Source organism: Mustelus asterias, chromosome 14 (assembly GCF_964213995.1).
Source record: "Mustelus asterias chromosome 14, sMusAst1.hap1.1, whole genome shotgun sequence".
Lineage (NCBI taxonomy): Eukaryota > Metazoa > Chordata > Chondrichthyes > Carcharhiniformes > Triakidae > Mustelus > Mustelus asterias.
The window spans coordinates 104,391,728-104,407,366 of NC_135814.1; the positions used below are offsets into that span (position 1 = coordinate 104,391,728).

The window sequence follows — 15,639 nt, forward strand, 5'->3', positions numbered from 1 at the left end:
CTGTGTTTACCCCAGTCCAACGCCGGCATCTCCACATCATGACTATACATGAAATAGACAGTGCAGACAATAGGTGGATATTTTACTATATCAACAGGACACAACTGACCTTGCTAACAGCACTGAAACTGTAAGTAAGATATGATTAAGTGACCATTGTCTGAACGGACATTTCATCTGTCTACCACGAAAGATTGTGACATTACCGATGGGATGCGATTAAACAATTGTCTCGGGCCTACCTATTTGTATCATGGGTAAATCTACCGATGTGCGTGACTAGAAGCAATTGCCTTTACCAGAAGTTGTAAGATACGTCCTGTAAAAAAGGCTAACTGTCCACAATTGAGCAGACTAAGAAGCCTTAGGAATTCTTCAGTTCTCCTCTCCTTATCGATAAGAAGGCAATAAAAGATCCATCACTTGTGAACACTGTCCGAATATCTTTTTTAGCTCCAACAGTGTCTTGGATTTTAGATGGTCTTGATGGCTGCCTGAGTTGTGTCTTCTCTAACTCAGTTTCAAGGCCTACACTAGACTTTGAAAACTACATGCCATGATGGATAATTGAGGCGTATGGATATAATCCTGCTAATGCTACCCAACCTCTGTCCCCAAAAAGTGAAACATCCTCTCCATATCCACCATGTCAAGTCTTTGTGTCTTCTATCTTTCAATAGGGTCACCTTTCAAATCCAGTGGGTACTACCTAAAGCATATAAAGAACAATGCAACTAAGAAGCTTCATGTTTATTGGATATGGCTTAGTTAAATAATGCTGGAACTTCTCCTTTGTCTTCCTACATTTTCCAGTAGTGTAAAATTCTGTCAAATTTGACATCTTCATTGCTATAAAGTAGGATTTTTATCCTCGTCAGATTGGCTGTCTGGCTAACTTCCAGTTTGTTGAGAGACTTAGTTTTGATCTAATTCATTAAACTGAAGCTATGCTCACAGTTGGCACTGGAGGCTTGAAAGGTGGCATATACATTGTGTGCAAATTGTTTTTCCGGATGTAAAGCTACCATATTGGCAAATGCACTAATTGCACCTAGCAATGGTAAATTTATAGTAAGTGTACTGCTTGTGGGTGCAATTAGTTATTGATCCATTTTGCATTAATGGATTCAAAACTGCTTAATGCTTGTGAAGGAGATAACATTGTTGTGGAGGTGGATCCCCCTCTGAGAACTAACATCTAACCACTCAGGAGTACCTAGCCTCATAAACTCTAAAGCTGAGTGTGAAGTGGTACAATCTGTTCTTCAGCAACTTTGAGTGGTTAAATCAAAATAACGCCCTGACACACTCACTTTCTTTCAAATCAAGTAATTATTTATTTAGCTAACAGAAAACAAGTTAACTAAACTATTAACAAACTGAATAAAACATGATTCTAATGGAATAAATACAATTCCTACTTACTAAACAAAAAAAAAGAATTTTGGTCATGCTCTAAATTACAAGCAGATTTGGCATCCAGGATATTTTGGGCTTTCTCTGATTCTTCTGTTGTCTTTGGTACCTTTGCTATCAATATGGAGCTTTCTCTAAGACATGGATGAGGCTGTTACTCTGGCAAATGGCAGTTGCTGTCTGCTTATTGTTCCACTGCCGCCACTTTTATACCTGTGATGACATATCAACATCCCCTACAATAGGATTGGTCCCAGGTTGCCAAACTATCAAATTTGAATCTAATAGGTTGCTGGTATCCAAGTGCCGAATTAAAACTGGTTAAATTCAAAAGCGTGAAAGCATGTTACTAAGGCAACTTTGTTGCTTGACTTTCTAATTCTCTAAGCACAGGAAAACCACCACCTTTTTAAAGGGAACGTGCAGTATTTTCTCTTAGCATTTTACAAACACCAAATTCTAACATTCTACTTCTCAATCTGCAGTTACTCAACTCGACAACAATATATGCAGTAATCAAATCTGGTAGAAACCATTGCTTTGATATCAAAAGCAACCCATTCTTGCAGCTCATTCTCCCGAAGTTGAATATTTCGATGTTCGTGCTGTCTTGTAATGAAACACAATACTTGCATGGATGGTATTTGCCGGAGATACCATTTCTTGCTATATTTTCTTATTGCAGTGAGTTTTTTTCCTGAGGTATTGGGCATGCATTTGTTCAATTTAGGCATTTGTGTAACCAGCAACATATTTGGAAAATGTGGCACGATTTATACAAACACCCCGTGAAATCCATGCACTGTGATGTAAATTGGTCAGCTTCTTTACACACTACTTTGGACAATCATCATTATTATTGGCTTCCACTGTGCTAGTACTCTACTCATACATTTCTCGTGTTTGCAGCATATTTGTGAAAACAGAACACTTCAAAAGCTGGGATAACAGTTCATCAGCTTCTAAAATGCTAGCTAATTCAAACTTGGCTTTCTAACTGATCTGCTAAATATTGCAAATGCAGTTTCATTATTGGTATGTTTCCAAATGTTATTGATTCCCAGATCTTCTGTATGGGTAACTGTTCTGAGAAGTGTATTATGCAGTCTCAGCTGGGCGGCTAAAGCATCATTCTCTTGGCCAAATCTATATGGAATTGTTTGATTAAAATCTATGGTGTCCTGCATGCACTTAACTTCGTAATGTCAGCAAACATGGCCTTGTGGGTGCCATCGTTGTGCTGTCAACGCTATGTGCCTAAAATGTTAATCTGTATGTAGCTGGCAGGAGCACTGGCATAATTATCAGCTTATGAATTTGGGAATCGTGTACAGCTGCTAATATGTTCAGGATTGCAGCGGTAATGACTGCACAAATTCAAAAGCCAGTGATCTTTCCCAACATATTTTGCTATATGGTTGTTAATTGGTTGTACCTACAATATAGTTAAAAGTTAAAGTTTATTTTAGTCACAAGTAAAGCTGACATTAACGCTGCAATGAAGTTGCTGTGAAATCCCCCAAGTCACCACACTCCGGTGCCTGTTCGGGTCAATGTACTTAACCAGCACGTCTTTCAGACTGGGAGGAAACTGGAGCACCTGGAGGAAACGCACACGGACACTGGGGAGAACGTGCAGACTCCACACAGACAGTGACCCAATCTGGGAATCAAACCCAGGACCCTGGCACTGAGAGGCAGCAGTGCTAACCACTGTGCCACCGTGCCGCTCATAGGTGCATTATTTTAATAGTAGGAAGCACGTGGTAAAAATGATTTTAGTTTTGTCCAGATCACAATGTTATCTCTTGACTTTCAATAGACTCAGCAAGTAAGCATTAAATTCCAATGCCACGTTTCTGTTTGCATTCGCCTTTAGCTTCATTCAACACCAGCTATTGGCTTTTGTAAATTAAATGACATTTCAGCCCACTTGTCCATGTTTTAAACTGCTTATAAGTTATGTATTTAGTTTCCGAATGTAATATATAGCCCCACAACTGCTGAATACTGAAAATGTCTCTTCCAGTTGTTGTTTGTGTCCCAAAACCATTCATTCATCCACACCTTGGGCTTTCTCAATGGCCTCCTTTTCTCCTTTCCACTTTGCCCCCTTCAATGCTCAAGAGTCCTCAGCATGGTAGCTCTGTAAATGCCCATTGGTGTTTCAGTTGTGTTTGTGTTAGCCAGTAATAGAAGTTAACTCCCTGGAGTTGTATGCAACTTATTCAATTTACTGCAATACATTTCAGAGCACAGGCCATGTGAGCTCAGCTTGGGGAACATTGGCTCCACAAGTGATGCATTGTTAATCAGCAAAAAAGAGTTTAAATTTGTATATCGTGGACCATTTTATGAAATAGCAGACTGAGAGCTTGGAGAACTAATTTATTAAAGGAGTCCATAAAATTTGTGGCATATTTTTAAAGTGTTAAATAGTTGTCTTGTTCCATAGCATGTCTCTTAGTCACAAATATCAAATACATATAGTCTTGAGGATGGAACAGAAGGATATACTGCTTTGACAGTGGTAGAGTCGTATGAAACCTGATTGAATGGACAGGTTTGGATCAAAATTAAATAGTATTTGGGATGGGGTTAAATGAGTATTAATTCCCTAAATTTATTTGACAGATCATCACATATGCCAAAGAAGAGATGAAAAAAAACAGCATCTCTGAACAGACAATGATAAGCATTGTCTGGAGCTGTGTAATGGGTGCAGTGGAATGGAACAAGAAAGAGGAATTGCTAACAGAACAAGCCATTAAGCACTTAAAGGTAAACTTCTGTAACTCTATTTTTAGTGTCTACCTAAATGTTTATGGTATCTTCTGAAAGGTCTTTGTGGGATTTCCTCCACATTAGCTTCTACTCAGCATCTTTCAATAGTTGAATCAGCAATGCTTGGTGGTTGGAGGCCTTCCTGGGTAATTTTGAAAAACATTGAGGAACAGTTGCTGTTCTTATGAATGGGTTGGAGTATCCAGTTTTTGAATGAACATTAGCATTGTGCCCATTGTCTATTTGACCCCATTTTATCCATATTCTGCTAATTAATCTAGGAAAGAAATAGTTCACAACTCAAATAAAAAGGAAGCTGAGATCTCTTTGTAAAGCCTAAGCAATCTTGACACCTTTTATGCTGCGACTTTTTTTTTTGGAGTAGTCTTAAGTGTTGGATGTCTGAGATCTGTTTTTTTTCAGGTGCTCTGAAATTTGACTGGGCCTGGGAGTGGTAAATTTAACTTGTATCTAAATGTTGAACTTTGATATCTTTGGGCACTTGAGGAATGCAAAAGATGGACACAACGCTTCTGGTGCCTGAAATGATGCCATCTCTCAACACTTTTGGGTTTATCAACTTAAAGCAACTATTCTGTATTCGGGACTTCTCTACCTCTTGGAATTCTTAGTTCGTACGTTCATAAGATATAGGAGTAGAACTAGGCCATGTGGCTCGTCGTGCCTGCTCCACCATTCGATCATGGCTGATATGCTCCTCATCCCTATTTTCCTTCAACCCATTACTAATTAAAAGTCTAACTTTTCCTTAAATTGGAAATACTGCCCCAGCATCCACTGTACTTTGGGTAGCGAATTCCACAGATTCACAACTGTTTGGGAGAAGTTGTTTCTCCTCGACTGTTTTAAATTTGCTAGCCCTTATTCTGATTTGCATTATGGTTAATTTTATATCTAGTAAGTATAACAAAATTAATTTTGTCTACATTGGAAATCTGAAATTTATAGATGCCTTTTGGCAGTCCAAATAATAAAATATGGATTCTTATTTCAATAAAAGATTCTTCTGTTAGCACGCAGTATGGTCTTTAATGTTTTGGTGGTTTAATGTAACTTGTATGTCTGAGTCCAGCAGATCAACAGAGCAGATATTTTTTAGTTGCACTGTGAATCTCATTGCATAGGAAGCATAAATCTAATGTCTTGTTTGGGATTTTCAGCAATACAGCCCTCTCCTTGCTGCCTTCACCACCCAGGGTCAGTCTGAGCTGACTTTGCTGCTGAAGATTCAGGAATACTGTTATGACAATATTCAGTTCATGAAGGCCTTTCAGAAAATTGTGGTGCTTTTCTACAAAGGTAAATATGTGCTATGGATAAGCACTATTCGGAGCATTGGACAGTATTTGGCAGTATGTTGGGAATGAAGCTGTTGAAAGTAATGTTTAACTATTTTTGAATGTGGCTATGTTCTTCCAAATATGGAGTGCAGGGGATTGGGGAAATGACAAGAAACAGTTAAATCTTTGTCCCATTCCTGGTAAAGAGCTTTGTGTGATCCTGAATCATAGTTTTTCTCTGCATGCATGGTCAGTCTATACAATTTTGATTTCAGTAGGGTGGCTTTTTTTTGCATTTAACTTTTTCATAGTGTCATCTTAGGCACAATTGTTCACTCGTTCATCTAAGTGGCCTAGTGGTATAGGTCACTGAATTAGTAAACCACAAACCTAGAGCAATTCTCTGGGCCACTAGCTCGAATTCCACCACAGTCGATGGTTTTTAAAAAAAAATTCATCTTCTGAGTCTTAGACTTTTTGCATCTTGTTGGATCTGTTGGCATTTGGTTTAAGATCCATATTGGATGTTGTGAATTATTTGTTGGTCTTATTGATTATGCTTCATGCCTTGCCACAGAACAGCCCATTCTCCCCTGGAAGCAGTTCTGACAACATAGAAACATAGAAGATAGGAGCAGGAGGAGGCCATTTGGCCCTTCGAACCTGCTCCGCCATTCATTAGGAAGGCTGATCGTCCAACTCAATAGCCTAATCCTGCTTTCTTCCCATAACCTTTGATGCCATTTGCCCCATGCTATATCCAGCCACCTCATGAATACATTCAATGTTTTGGCATCAACTACTTCCTGTGGTAATGAATTCCACAGGCTCACCACTCTTTGGATGAAGAAATGTCTCCTCACCTCTGTCCTAAATGGTCGACCCTGTATCCTCAGACTGACCCCTGGTTCTGGACTCCCCCACCATCAAGATTGTCCTCCCTGCATCTACCCTGTCTAGTCCTGTTAGAATTTTATAAGTCTCTATGCGATCCTCTCTCGTTCGTCTGAACTCCAGTGAAAACAATCCTAACCTAGTCAATCTCTCCTCATACATCAGTCCTGCCATCCCCAGAATCAGCCTGGTAAACCTTTGCTGCGCTCCCTCGAGAGCAAGAACATCCTTCCTCAGAAAAGGAGACCAAAACTGTGCACGATACTCTAGGTGTGGCCTCACCAAGGCCCTGTATAATTGCAACAACACATCCCTGCTCCTGTACTCGAAACCTCTCGCAATGAAGGCTAACATGCCATTTGCTGCCTGTTGCGCCTACATGCTAATACAAGAATGGTATTTTGACACTTGAAGTGAAAACCAAGTTCTGTTACCTATGAAAAGTATGTAGCTCCCATCTAATATTTTGTCTACTACAATATTTTTTTGGATCAAGTTTGGGAACACTTTTAGCCAAGGGAGGTATCAACTCATGCCATCAGAGCATTTCCTCGGTATGTGATTTGGTTCATCTGGGTTGTTAAGGTGCTGCTGCTCACATTAGTTCTAACAGAACTTGTCTACCAGATATTGTTGGTTTGTTAATTGGCTATTAATATTGAATTAATTAACAAGACACCTGAGACCAGAAAGCTGTTCCCTCAAGTACTAGGGTGTTGAAACTAGGCCTTCCCACCTAATGGTTCCTGGTCTCTCTCTTACCATAAACAATCCTGTCTTTAATTCTCATCTTGAGGAAAGCTGATTACATCTTGGGCATATCCTCCTAAATTAAAATTTTAATATATTTTACTCGTGCATGGCCTGTCCCAAGCTGGGAGAATTGGTCCCATTTCTCTGTCCAAGATCCTGTTCACAGGAAGTTCTTTATCGTGATGGCATTATCCCTAATTCTCTGTCTCATAACTTTTTTAATGTTAGCCTTGGCTACACTTGCACATCAAGTAATTGTTGTATGTTAGAAAGCTTTAAAAACACAACCTCAAGCCTTTAAAGCATTTGGCCTCAAGACTGGATCCAGTCAGTGTTCTTGGATGCTTTGTTGCAGTTGAGGCAAAGCTGTTTCTGTACTTGATGGAGCTTTGCCATCTGGATTTAAAGTTTTATTGAAGGAGACCAAGAAAGTATTAGCAGCTATCTTGAAAATTTAAGGTCATACTTTGCTCTCACAATCGGGACCACACATCGGTTAGCGAGGAGGACTGTCCAGAAATTGGTCTACAGGAGAATGGCCAGGATGTTTTCCTTTCGAGCATTCCTATTGCGAATTGAGATTTCTAACAATGGGAGTCCTGTAACATGAGGAAATGATTCTCAATTTCTTGCATTCCAAGGAATTGTTGGCAATGAGCCCATCTCGAGTGAGATTTCTGCCTTTTATGACACATGATGCTTAAGAGGTCTTGAGTAAGCTGAGAAAAGTAGACTTTCCAGTCAAGTTGGAGCCTACACTAAGATCTTTTTGGCTGTAGGAATGCAGAAATAATTCCAATTTGTAGACAACTGTTTCTGATTTCTATTTCTAATAAGGCTGTGCTAAGCAAAGATTAGGACAGCAGGATATTTAGTTACCAGGGGAACCAGCTTTCATGAAACACATGAATCCCAAACAAGCGTTTCAGCTGAGCACCAAGTTTGTATTTAATGAATCCGGACTCCTGGTTCTGGGACCAAAGAGTCAATAACTGCCATACAAATGCTGGATATGAGACAATCTCATTAAGTTGCAAGAGTAATGCAGTTACAGCAGTGAAATTGTGTCATTTGGTGAGGAGACTACTAGCTTCAAATTTCTGATTTGTCAATTCCATTTAATTTCTGTCCTGCCAGTTTTTGGAGTAGACTGCAACATGAAATTATTGCTCCACAAAATTGATTAAAGAAAATAGGTCCTTTATTCTCATCTAAAATGTTAATTTGCTGCATGAATGCAGAACATTACAAGATCGCTTGCAAAAGGTGCTCATTATATAGAATTGTAGAACTGGGAGTAGAATTCTACTGTAACCTGTTTGAACGGCATCTTGAATAAATGAAGGTGATCAAAATTCCCCACAGCAGGTAACTTGAATTTTATGAACTTGGTACATCTTTATTTATTGTAATGTCTTGTCCAGGATATATTAAGTTTGGGATGTGGGGAAGGCAATCTCTTCTGCAATCCATTCTGCAAGATTCCATGATTTGGGGGAGCCTTGGGTTATCCAACTGTATCTGGAATTAGATACCAAAACGCTCATGGTCTGTTGAAGGCCTACTTAGTATCTGGCAAGGAATTTCTGATTATGGTAATTCTGACACTTTATTAATTGTTTTGTTTTGTTCTTTGAGTTTCATGTTAATTGATTTGCTGCTTCCATTTGCTGTTTGTAAGATGGAGGAAATTTGTGCAGTATAAACATCAGCATAGACCATTTGGGCCAAATGTCTGCTATAACACACTTTCACATTTTGCCACATCCCTGCCCTCCAGTTTGATTAATATTGCACCAATAATAATAGAATTTGGTTATTCTCTTTCTACTTTGGAATTGGAGGAAATTCATTGAGATTAGCATTGTAGACATGATCCTTATTTCCTTTCTGTTCTTTTCCTTTGTCCACATTTATAGCTGATGTTCTGAGTGAAGAAGCCATCTTGAAATGGTACAGAGAGCCTAATATGGCAAAAGGGAGGAGCATCTTCCTGGAGCAGATGAAGAAATTTGTCGAGTGGCTCAAGAATGCTGAAGAAGGTAGAATCTAATGGATACAAACTTAAAATAGGGTGCAGGAATGCATGGCCACGAAGTTATTAAGCCATCATTGAAACAAGTCTTCTGGCATAGTGTAGAAGTCAACCATTCAGGTCCCCTGCAACTTAATTGCCTGCTTTGATGTAAATAATGCAAAACCTATCTGTAAACTTGAGCCCACTTTAGTCACACCATACAAAGGATGCTATACTCTAAGATTGTACTGATACAGGAATATTGCTTAGCTACACAAATGATCTGTGGTGCAGTGTTTTATGCAGTCTTGAGTTGCAAGCTGCTTGTGGTCTAACAGCCATTATCAAATTGAATGTCAACAAGCTTGAAAGTCTGAATCTTCTGTGTACATTAGCATATATTTTGATTGGTGCTCATTATCTCGGGCTATGTATCGACAGGATTGTAACCAGTGCTGTTGGAGAATTGACTACTTCTGATTTTCTAGAGTAAATGCCTAAGAGGGAGTGACCTCTTGCCTTGGAGTAAGATTTAGTGTTTTATACTTTGCTCTGTTGTGACACTGTTCAAGCAGTGAGGTTGTGTTTAAAATTAAAATCCACTTCAGGACTTGAGGCTCCAGTGAGTGCTGATTGTATGGAGGTGTTGTGTTTCAGATGAGATGCTAAATTTGAAGGCTTTTGGCTAAAATCAAGCATCAGATCACACCCAAGATAGGGTGCAACGCTTTACTTTGTCAGCTTGGATCTTTGGGTGTCATGAATTGGATTTTGAATTTGGTTTTTGGAGTAAGCAAGGAATGGATTCTGGTCTGCCAGGTTCTCTCTGAGCATTGGCTTTGTAATCTTACGGATGGAGTGGGTGGCACCATTATAAGAGGAAATTGACCTTCAGCCAATACAGCCAAAGCTGATTAACCGATCACTTTGATATGTTGCTGGTGAAGAATGTCAGCAAAGCAATCACCATCTTTCCAAAAATAATTGCTGTTTTCGCCTGGAGACTTCATTTTTTTTGAAAACCAGTTGCAAATCATTTGAAATGTCAGTAGACTGACTACTAAAGTAACACTGACAGGCAGCAGATTCAACAGAATTAACACAGGAAGAGTTGAAAAGGAATCACTTGTCCCAACCAATGTATGCAACAAATGTCAGAGCTGGAATATAGGTTTGCATGCTTTGAGGCTATGTTAAGATGTTGTGCTGCATCAGTCAGTTTGGTACTGTACATCATAGCAAGTGCACAGGAACTCGAGTTAATACAAGAGCTTCTATTAGAGAGATGGTCAACTTCTGCAGTTGAGGGGATGGGATTTTGGGAGGGACTTCAAAATATGTCTAACTGGGCCATAGTGATGAATATAGAATAACCTGTTTGGTCATCGGAGGTATAGTTTGGAAATGGAAATTGTAAAGAAGTTGGATACTATGCTAAGCTGTAAGAGATGGGGTTGCAGTGCATTTGGTTGTAGACATTTATATATGCACTGAGACCTCAGCAGTCAAAATGTAAAGTAATTGAGATAGTCCTTTTGGTGCTTGGACCTTCTATCACTGAATCCCGACAATGCAGAAGGCTGTTTAACCCATCGAGTCTGCACCGACTCTGACAGTATCAGACCAGGCCCTCTTGCTATAACCCCACACATTTACCATGGCTAATCCATCTTTAACCTGCACATCTTTATGTGGGAGGAAACCGGAGCACCTGGAGGAAACCCACGCAGACAAGGGGAGAACGTGCACACTTAGTCACCCAAGGTTGGAATTGAATCGGTCCCTGGTGCTGTGAAGCAGCAGTGCTAACCATTGTACCACCAGATCTGCATTCTGACAGTCAAGGCCAGATGTGAGGAAGCAGTTTTTGACTTTGTTTAATTAAGTTGCCTGCTGAGAAACTACCTTGGTAACTTGTCCAAGAATATGAATTAATGATTTACAAAAGTAGTTTGTTTTTAAATACTGCATTGCTTTTACTGTGCTCAATTAAATGGCTACCCCACTTGATAACTACTTATCCTTTCTTCCACAGAATCTGAGTCTGAAAGTGAAGAGGACTGAAATTGGAAGAATGTCAATTGAAATCATGTTCTGTATTTTTAATAAAGCACAGGGGTTGTAGAATTGAATTTCAGAGTTCAGAAATTGTCTTGATTTGGGATTCTACCTCCTGTATTTTCTACTGTAATATCTAGATGTAAATTAAGGGCTTTACAGTGATCGCACTGGTTTGTTTTAATTCAGTTTTCTATATAATAAAGTTATTGCAGACATCTTCTGACTTCAAATTATCGGCTATGAAAGTCAGTTGCAATTACTTTTGACCGGTTGTTTTCTTTTCGCTGTTCATATTGATGAAGAAGCTTTATATTTTTCTGGGAAGTTCATTTTCAGATTTAACGGTGAATCAATGCTTTCTTGATCAGTCTTGGTTGTATCAGAGGGCACAAGTTGTACTCCAATCATCAGTTAAGCCTTGGACTCAGCACTGTAGAGCCAAGTGGCATCATCTTAGGCCTGTGGTAGTTGAGAGTTTTAATTAAGATTGTTATGCCACTACTGGGTTATTCTATACATGAAGTACAACTTGTTCGTCTGTTTGAAAGTTACCAAGAATTTACAGGAGGAAGAAGTCCAGAAAATAAGACCATTTTATTACAATCTCCCATTCTTTGGCTACACAGTTGTATTCTGTCCAAATTGAAATTGAGTGCTTGTTCAGTCCCAACTAAAGCAGTAGTGTTGTGACTTAATGGTTTCTTGCATTGTGAATGGAGAATTTCAAGTACATCTTATTTTTGTGTAGTCATACAATCCCTTTGCCAGTATACAGAGTGGTTTTAAATCAAGCTGGTTCCTTTGTTGTTCAGTGTACTCTTGACAAATCTGTTAACCCAACAAGCACAGTCAATCTACAAATGTGCGCAATGACAGGTTATTAGATAAATGGTTTTGAATCTTTGCTTTCATGAGATACTCATGTGAATACACTTAAGTTTTTAACCCATTTTTGTAATGCACAGAAGCCACCTTAAGTGCATTTCTTTTGGTGGTCATTACGTACAAATTAAATGAAGCCAGTAGGAGGGATACAGGATGTTTTCTCAAATCATGGTTGGAAAACCCCCTCCACACGGTTAATATAAGTGTTAAATGATGGAGAAACCTTCCCATTGCAGTAAAAGAATTGTTAACTTTGGTTATATATGTACCAAAAATTAAACTACTTTTTATCAACCAATCTGCCTAGAACAATGGCTTTTTGCAGTTAAGTGCATTTCAGTTTGTAAATGTGGTACAGAAGGTCTTTGGGGAGTTCTTTGGCTCCTTTACTTCATAATGGAAATTAACTGAGTTTTCTTTTTGCTACTCAGTAAAGCAAATATGTCACAAATACATTTTTATGGCTATTTTACCTAAATGGTCTTCTCTATATAAATTAATAGATTTGAAGCTGCTTATGCCTATCGCAAGTTATTTCCATAATTGTACTAATTGAACATTTATTTTCATTTGCAGCACAAGATACGAGCAAATAGTAAAAAGGGTTTGATGGTACTAGGCAATTTATTGCCATGTGTGGAGTGGGGGCAGGGAAACAAAATGTGACTTTTGCAGCACCTAATGCCATTTTTCCTGAATCAAGTGTCTTTTGTATATTAGACTGAAGGTGTAAATTAGAGTGCACTCTCCATTTATCAAAGAAGCGTGTGTTAATGGCCACCTTGATTTCCGTTTTAAAATTTGATTCCTGAGCTGGGAGGTTTTAGTCAAAAACTTGATTTGTTCTGATTTTTGCTTTGGCTTTAACGCCTGTCCTACAGTAAATTATACATTGGCTAACTGGACAGTACTAACAATTTGGCATTCTGTTCATTGTATTCTGAAGCTTTTATAATCACCCTTTGAGCTGAACCATAATGCTCATTGTTTTAGATGCCAAATAATATCCAGGTGTTTTAGATGACCACCTGCAAAGTGTGGTGTTCTCCACAGGAAAAGATGGAGAGATTTCAGCCTGCCTTGAAATTGGGATCTGTGCTTAATTTTTGATCTGTGCACAACCATAGAACCCCTACAGTCCAGGATGAGGCCATTTGTCAATTAAGGGGCAATTTAGCATGGCTAATCCACCTAACTTGCATATCTTTGGACTGTGGGAGGAAACAGCACCTGGAGAAAACCCACAGTACGGTTGAGGCTGGCATTGAACCTGGCTTTCTGGCAGCAGTGAAATAAAATCACTGTCATGCATTTGTGTACCTTCCAAGGATAAGTATTGAGTGCTTTTGCTTTTTTTCCCTGAAAGACAGTGAAAAACATCAAATCTGGGAGAAAATTAACAGCCACTTGGACCAGCATGCACTGGAATTAAAGGAGAATTGTTAGAACTTGGTTGTGATTTGAAAAGGGAAGATTGATGAAGGCTGTGTAGTTGGTACCTGTATATAACATTTGGTGAAGCCACATTAGGCATGCCAAAATTGGGAATACAAGGGATAACCGCCATAAGGACACAAAATTGACCAATTGAAAAGTTATGGTGAGGTTCATTAAATTCAGTTCTAGGATGCCAGCTGGGGCTGAGTGCACAGTTTGAAAATAAGTGAGAAGAAGGATAACAGATTGCAAGCAAGTGAAAACCAATTCAGTGGAGAGAAGTGAGCTGCATTTAGGTAGGAATGAGATGGTGCAATGGCATTGTTCGTGGCAAAAAACTGTTGATCTGTCACCTTGAGTTAATAAATTACAGCAGCATACACACAGCCCACAAGTTTAGGCTTTAGACTTGGTGTTCAGGCCCTTAATGTGGTGGATGGAAATTCCCTTTCAAATAGCAATTTCTTCTCTCCTGCCCTCTACCACCACTTTTAGCCAACTAATATTTTGGAGATTAACTGACAAACTCTCAGGGCCTGCTAACAAACTGATCCATTCAAGGTCCTACTGCCAAATGGCAGTATTAATCAGATTATCCTTAAATGCTTTTTGCAGATATCCCAAGATTACTGGCCACAGTAAGTAGTTTAGAACAAAAAATTACAGTACAGGAACAGGCCCTTTGACCCTCTAAGCCTACACTGACTATGCTGTCCGACTCAACTAAAACCCCCTACCCTTCCAGGGACCATATCCCTCCATTCCCATCCTATTCATGTATTTGTCAAGATGCCCCTTAAAAGTCACTATTGTATCTGCTTCCACTACCTCCCCTGGCAGAGAGTTCCAGGCACCCACCACCCTCTTTTAAAAAAAAATCTGCCTCTCACATCTCCTTTAAAGCTTGCCCCTTGCACCTTAAACCTATGCCCCTAGTAATTGACTCTTCCACCCTGGGGAAAAAGCTTCTGGCGATCCATTCTGTCCATGTCTCTCAATCCTTTAGACTTCTATCAGGTCGCCCCTCAACCTCTGTTCCAGTGAGAACAAACCAAGTTCCTCCAACCTCTCATAGCTAATGCTCTCTATACCAGGCAACATCCTAGTAAATCTTTTCTGTGCCCTTTCCAAAGGCTCCACTCCTGGTAGTGTGGTGACCAGAATTGAATGCTATATTCCAAGTGCAGCCTAACTAAAGGTCTATAAAGCTGCAACATGACTTGCCAATTTTTAAACTCAAGGCCCCGGCTGATGAAGGCAAGCCTGCTGTATGCTTTCTTTACTACCTTCACCTGTGTACCTGTACATCCAGATCCCTCTGCCTATCAATACTCCTAAGGGTTCTGCCATTTACTGTATATTTCCTATCTGTATTAGACCTTCCAAAATGCATTACCTCATTTGTCTGGATTAAACTCCATCTGCCATCTCTCTGCCCAAGTCTCCAACCAACCTGTATCCTCTGATGGTCCTCATCACTATCTGCAATTCCACCAACCTTTGTGTTGTCTGCAAACTTACTAATCAGACCAGTTACGCTTTCCTCCAAATCATTTATATTACCAATAGTTAAGGTCCCTGAGGAATGCTACTTGTCACAGCCCTCCATTCAGAAATGCATCCTTCCACTGCGACCCTGTCATCCACCTTGCCAGCTCATCTGATCCTATGCAATTTCACCACCTGCACCAGTCTGCCATGAGGGACCTTGTCAAAGGCCTTACTGAAGTCCATGTAGACAACATCCACTGCCCTACACTCAATCTTCATCACTTCTTCAAAAAACTCGATCTAGTGAGACATTGCCTCCCCTTCACAAAACCATGTTGCCTCTTGCCAATATGTACACTTATTTCCAAGTGGGAATAAATCCTGTCTTGCATTCTCTCCAATTTCCCTACCACTAATGTAAGGCTCACCAGCCTGTAATTACCTGGGTTACTCTTACCACCCTTAAACAAAGGAACAACATTGGCTATTCTCCAATCCTCTGGGACCTCCCCTGTACAGTAAGAAGTCTCACAACACCAGGTTAAAGTCAAACAGGTTTATTTGGTAGCAAATACCATAAGCTTTTGGAGTGTGCTGCTC

General features: G+C 39.6%; 1 protein-coding gene across 1 annotated transcript in view; it reads left to right on the forward strand.

Annotated features, from left to right (window-relative positions):
- Positions 1 to 12,409, forward strand: part of LOC144503937 (eIF5-mimic protein 2) — a 38,211-nt gene extending 25,802 nt beyond the window's left edge. Inside the window, exons 9-12 of the mRNA XM_078229084.1 lie at positions 4,051 to 4,197; positions 5,382 to 5,520; positions 9,068 to 9,190; positions 11,201 to 12,409. Coding sequence (XP_078085210.1) covers positions 4,051 to 4,197; positions 5,382 to 5,520; positions 9,068 to 9,190; positions 11,201 to 11,229 — 438 coding nt within the window. The 3' untranslated portion in view covers positions 11,230 to 12,409. The remainder of the gene's footprint in view (positions 1 to 4,050; positions 4,198 to 5,381; positions 5,521 to 9,067; positions 9,191 to 11,200) is intronic.
- The last annotated feature ends 3,230 nt before the right edge of the window (positions 12,410 to 15,639 follow it).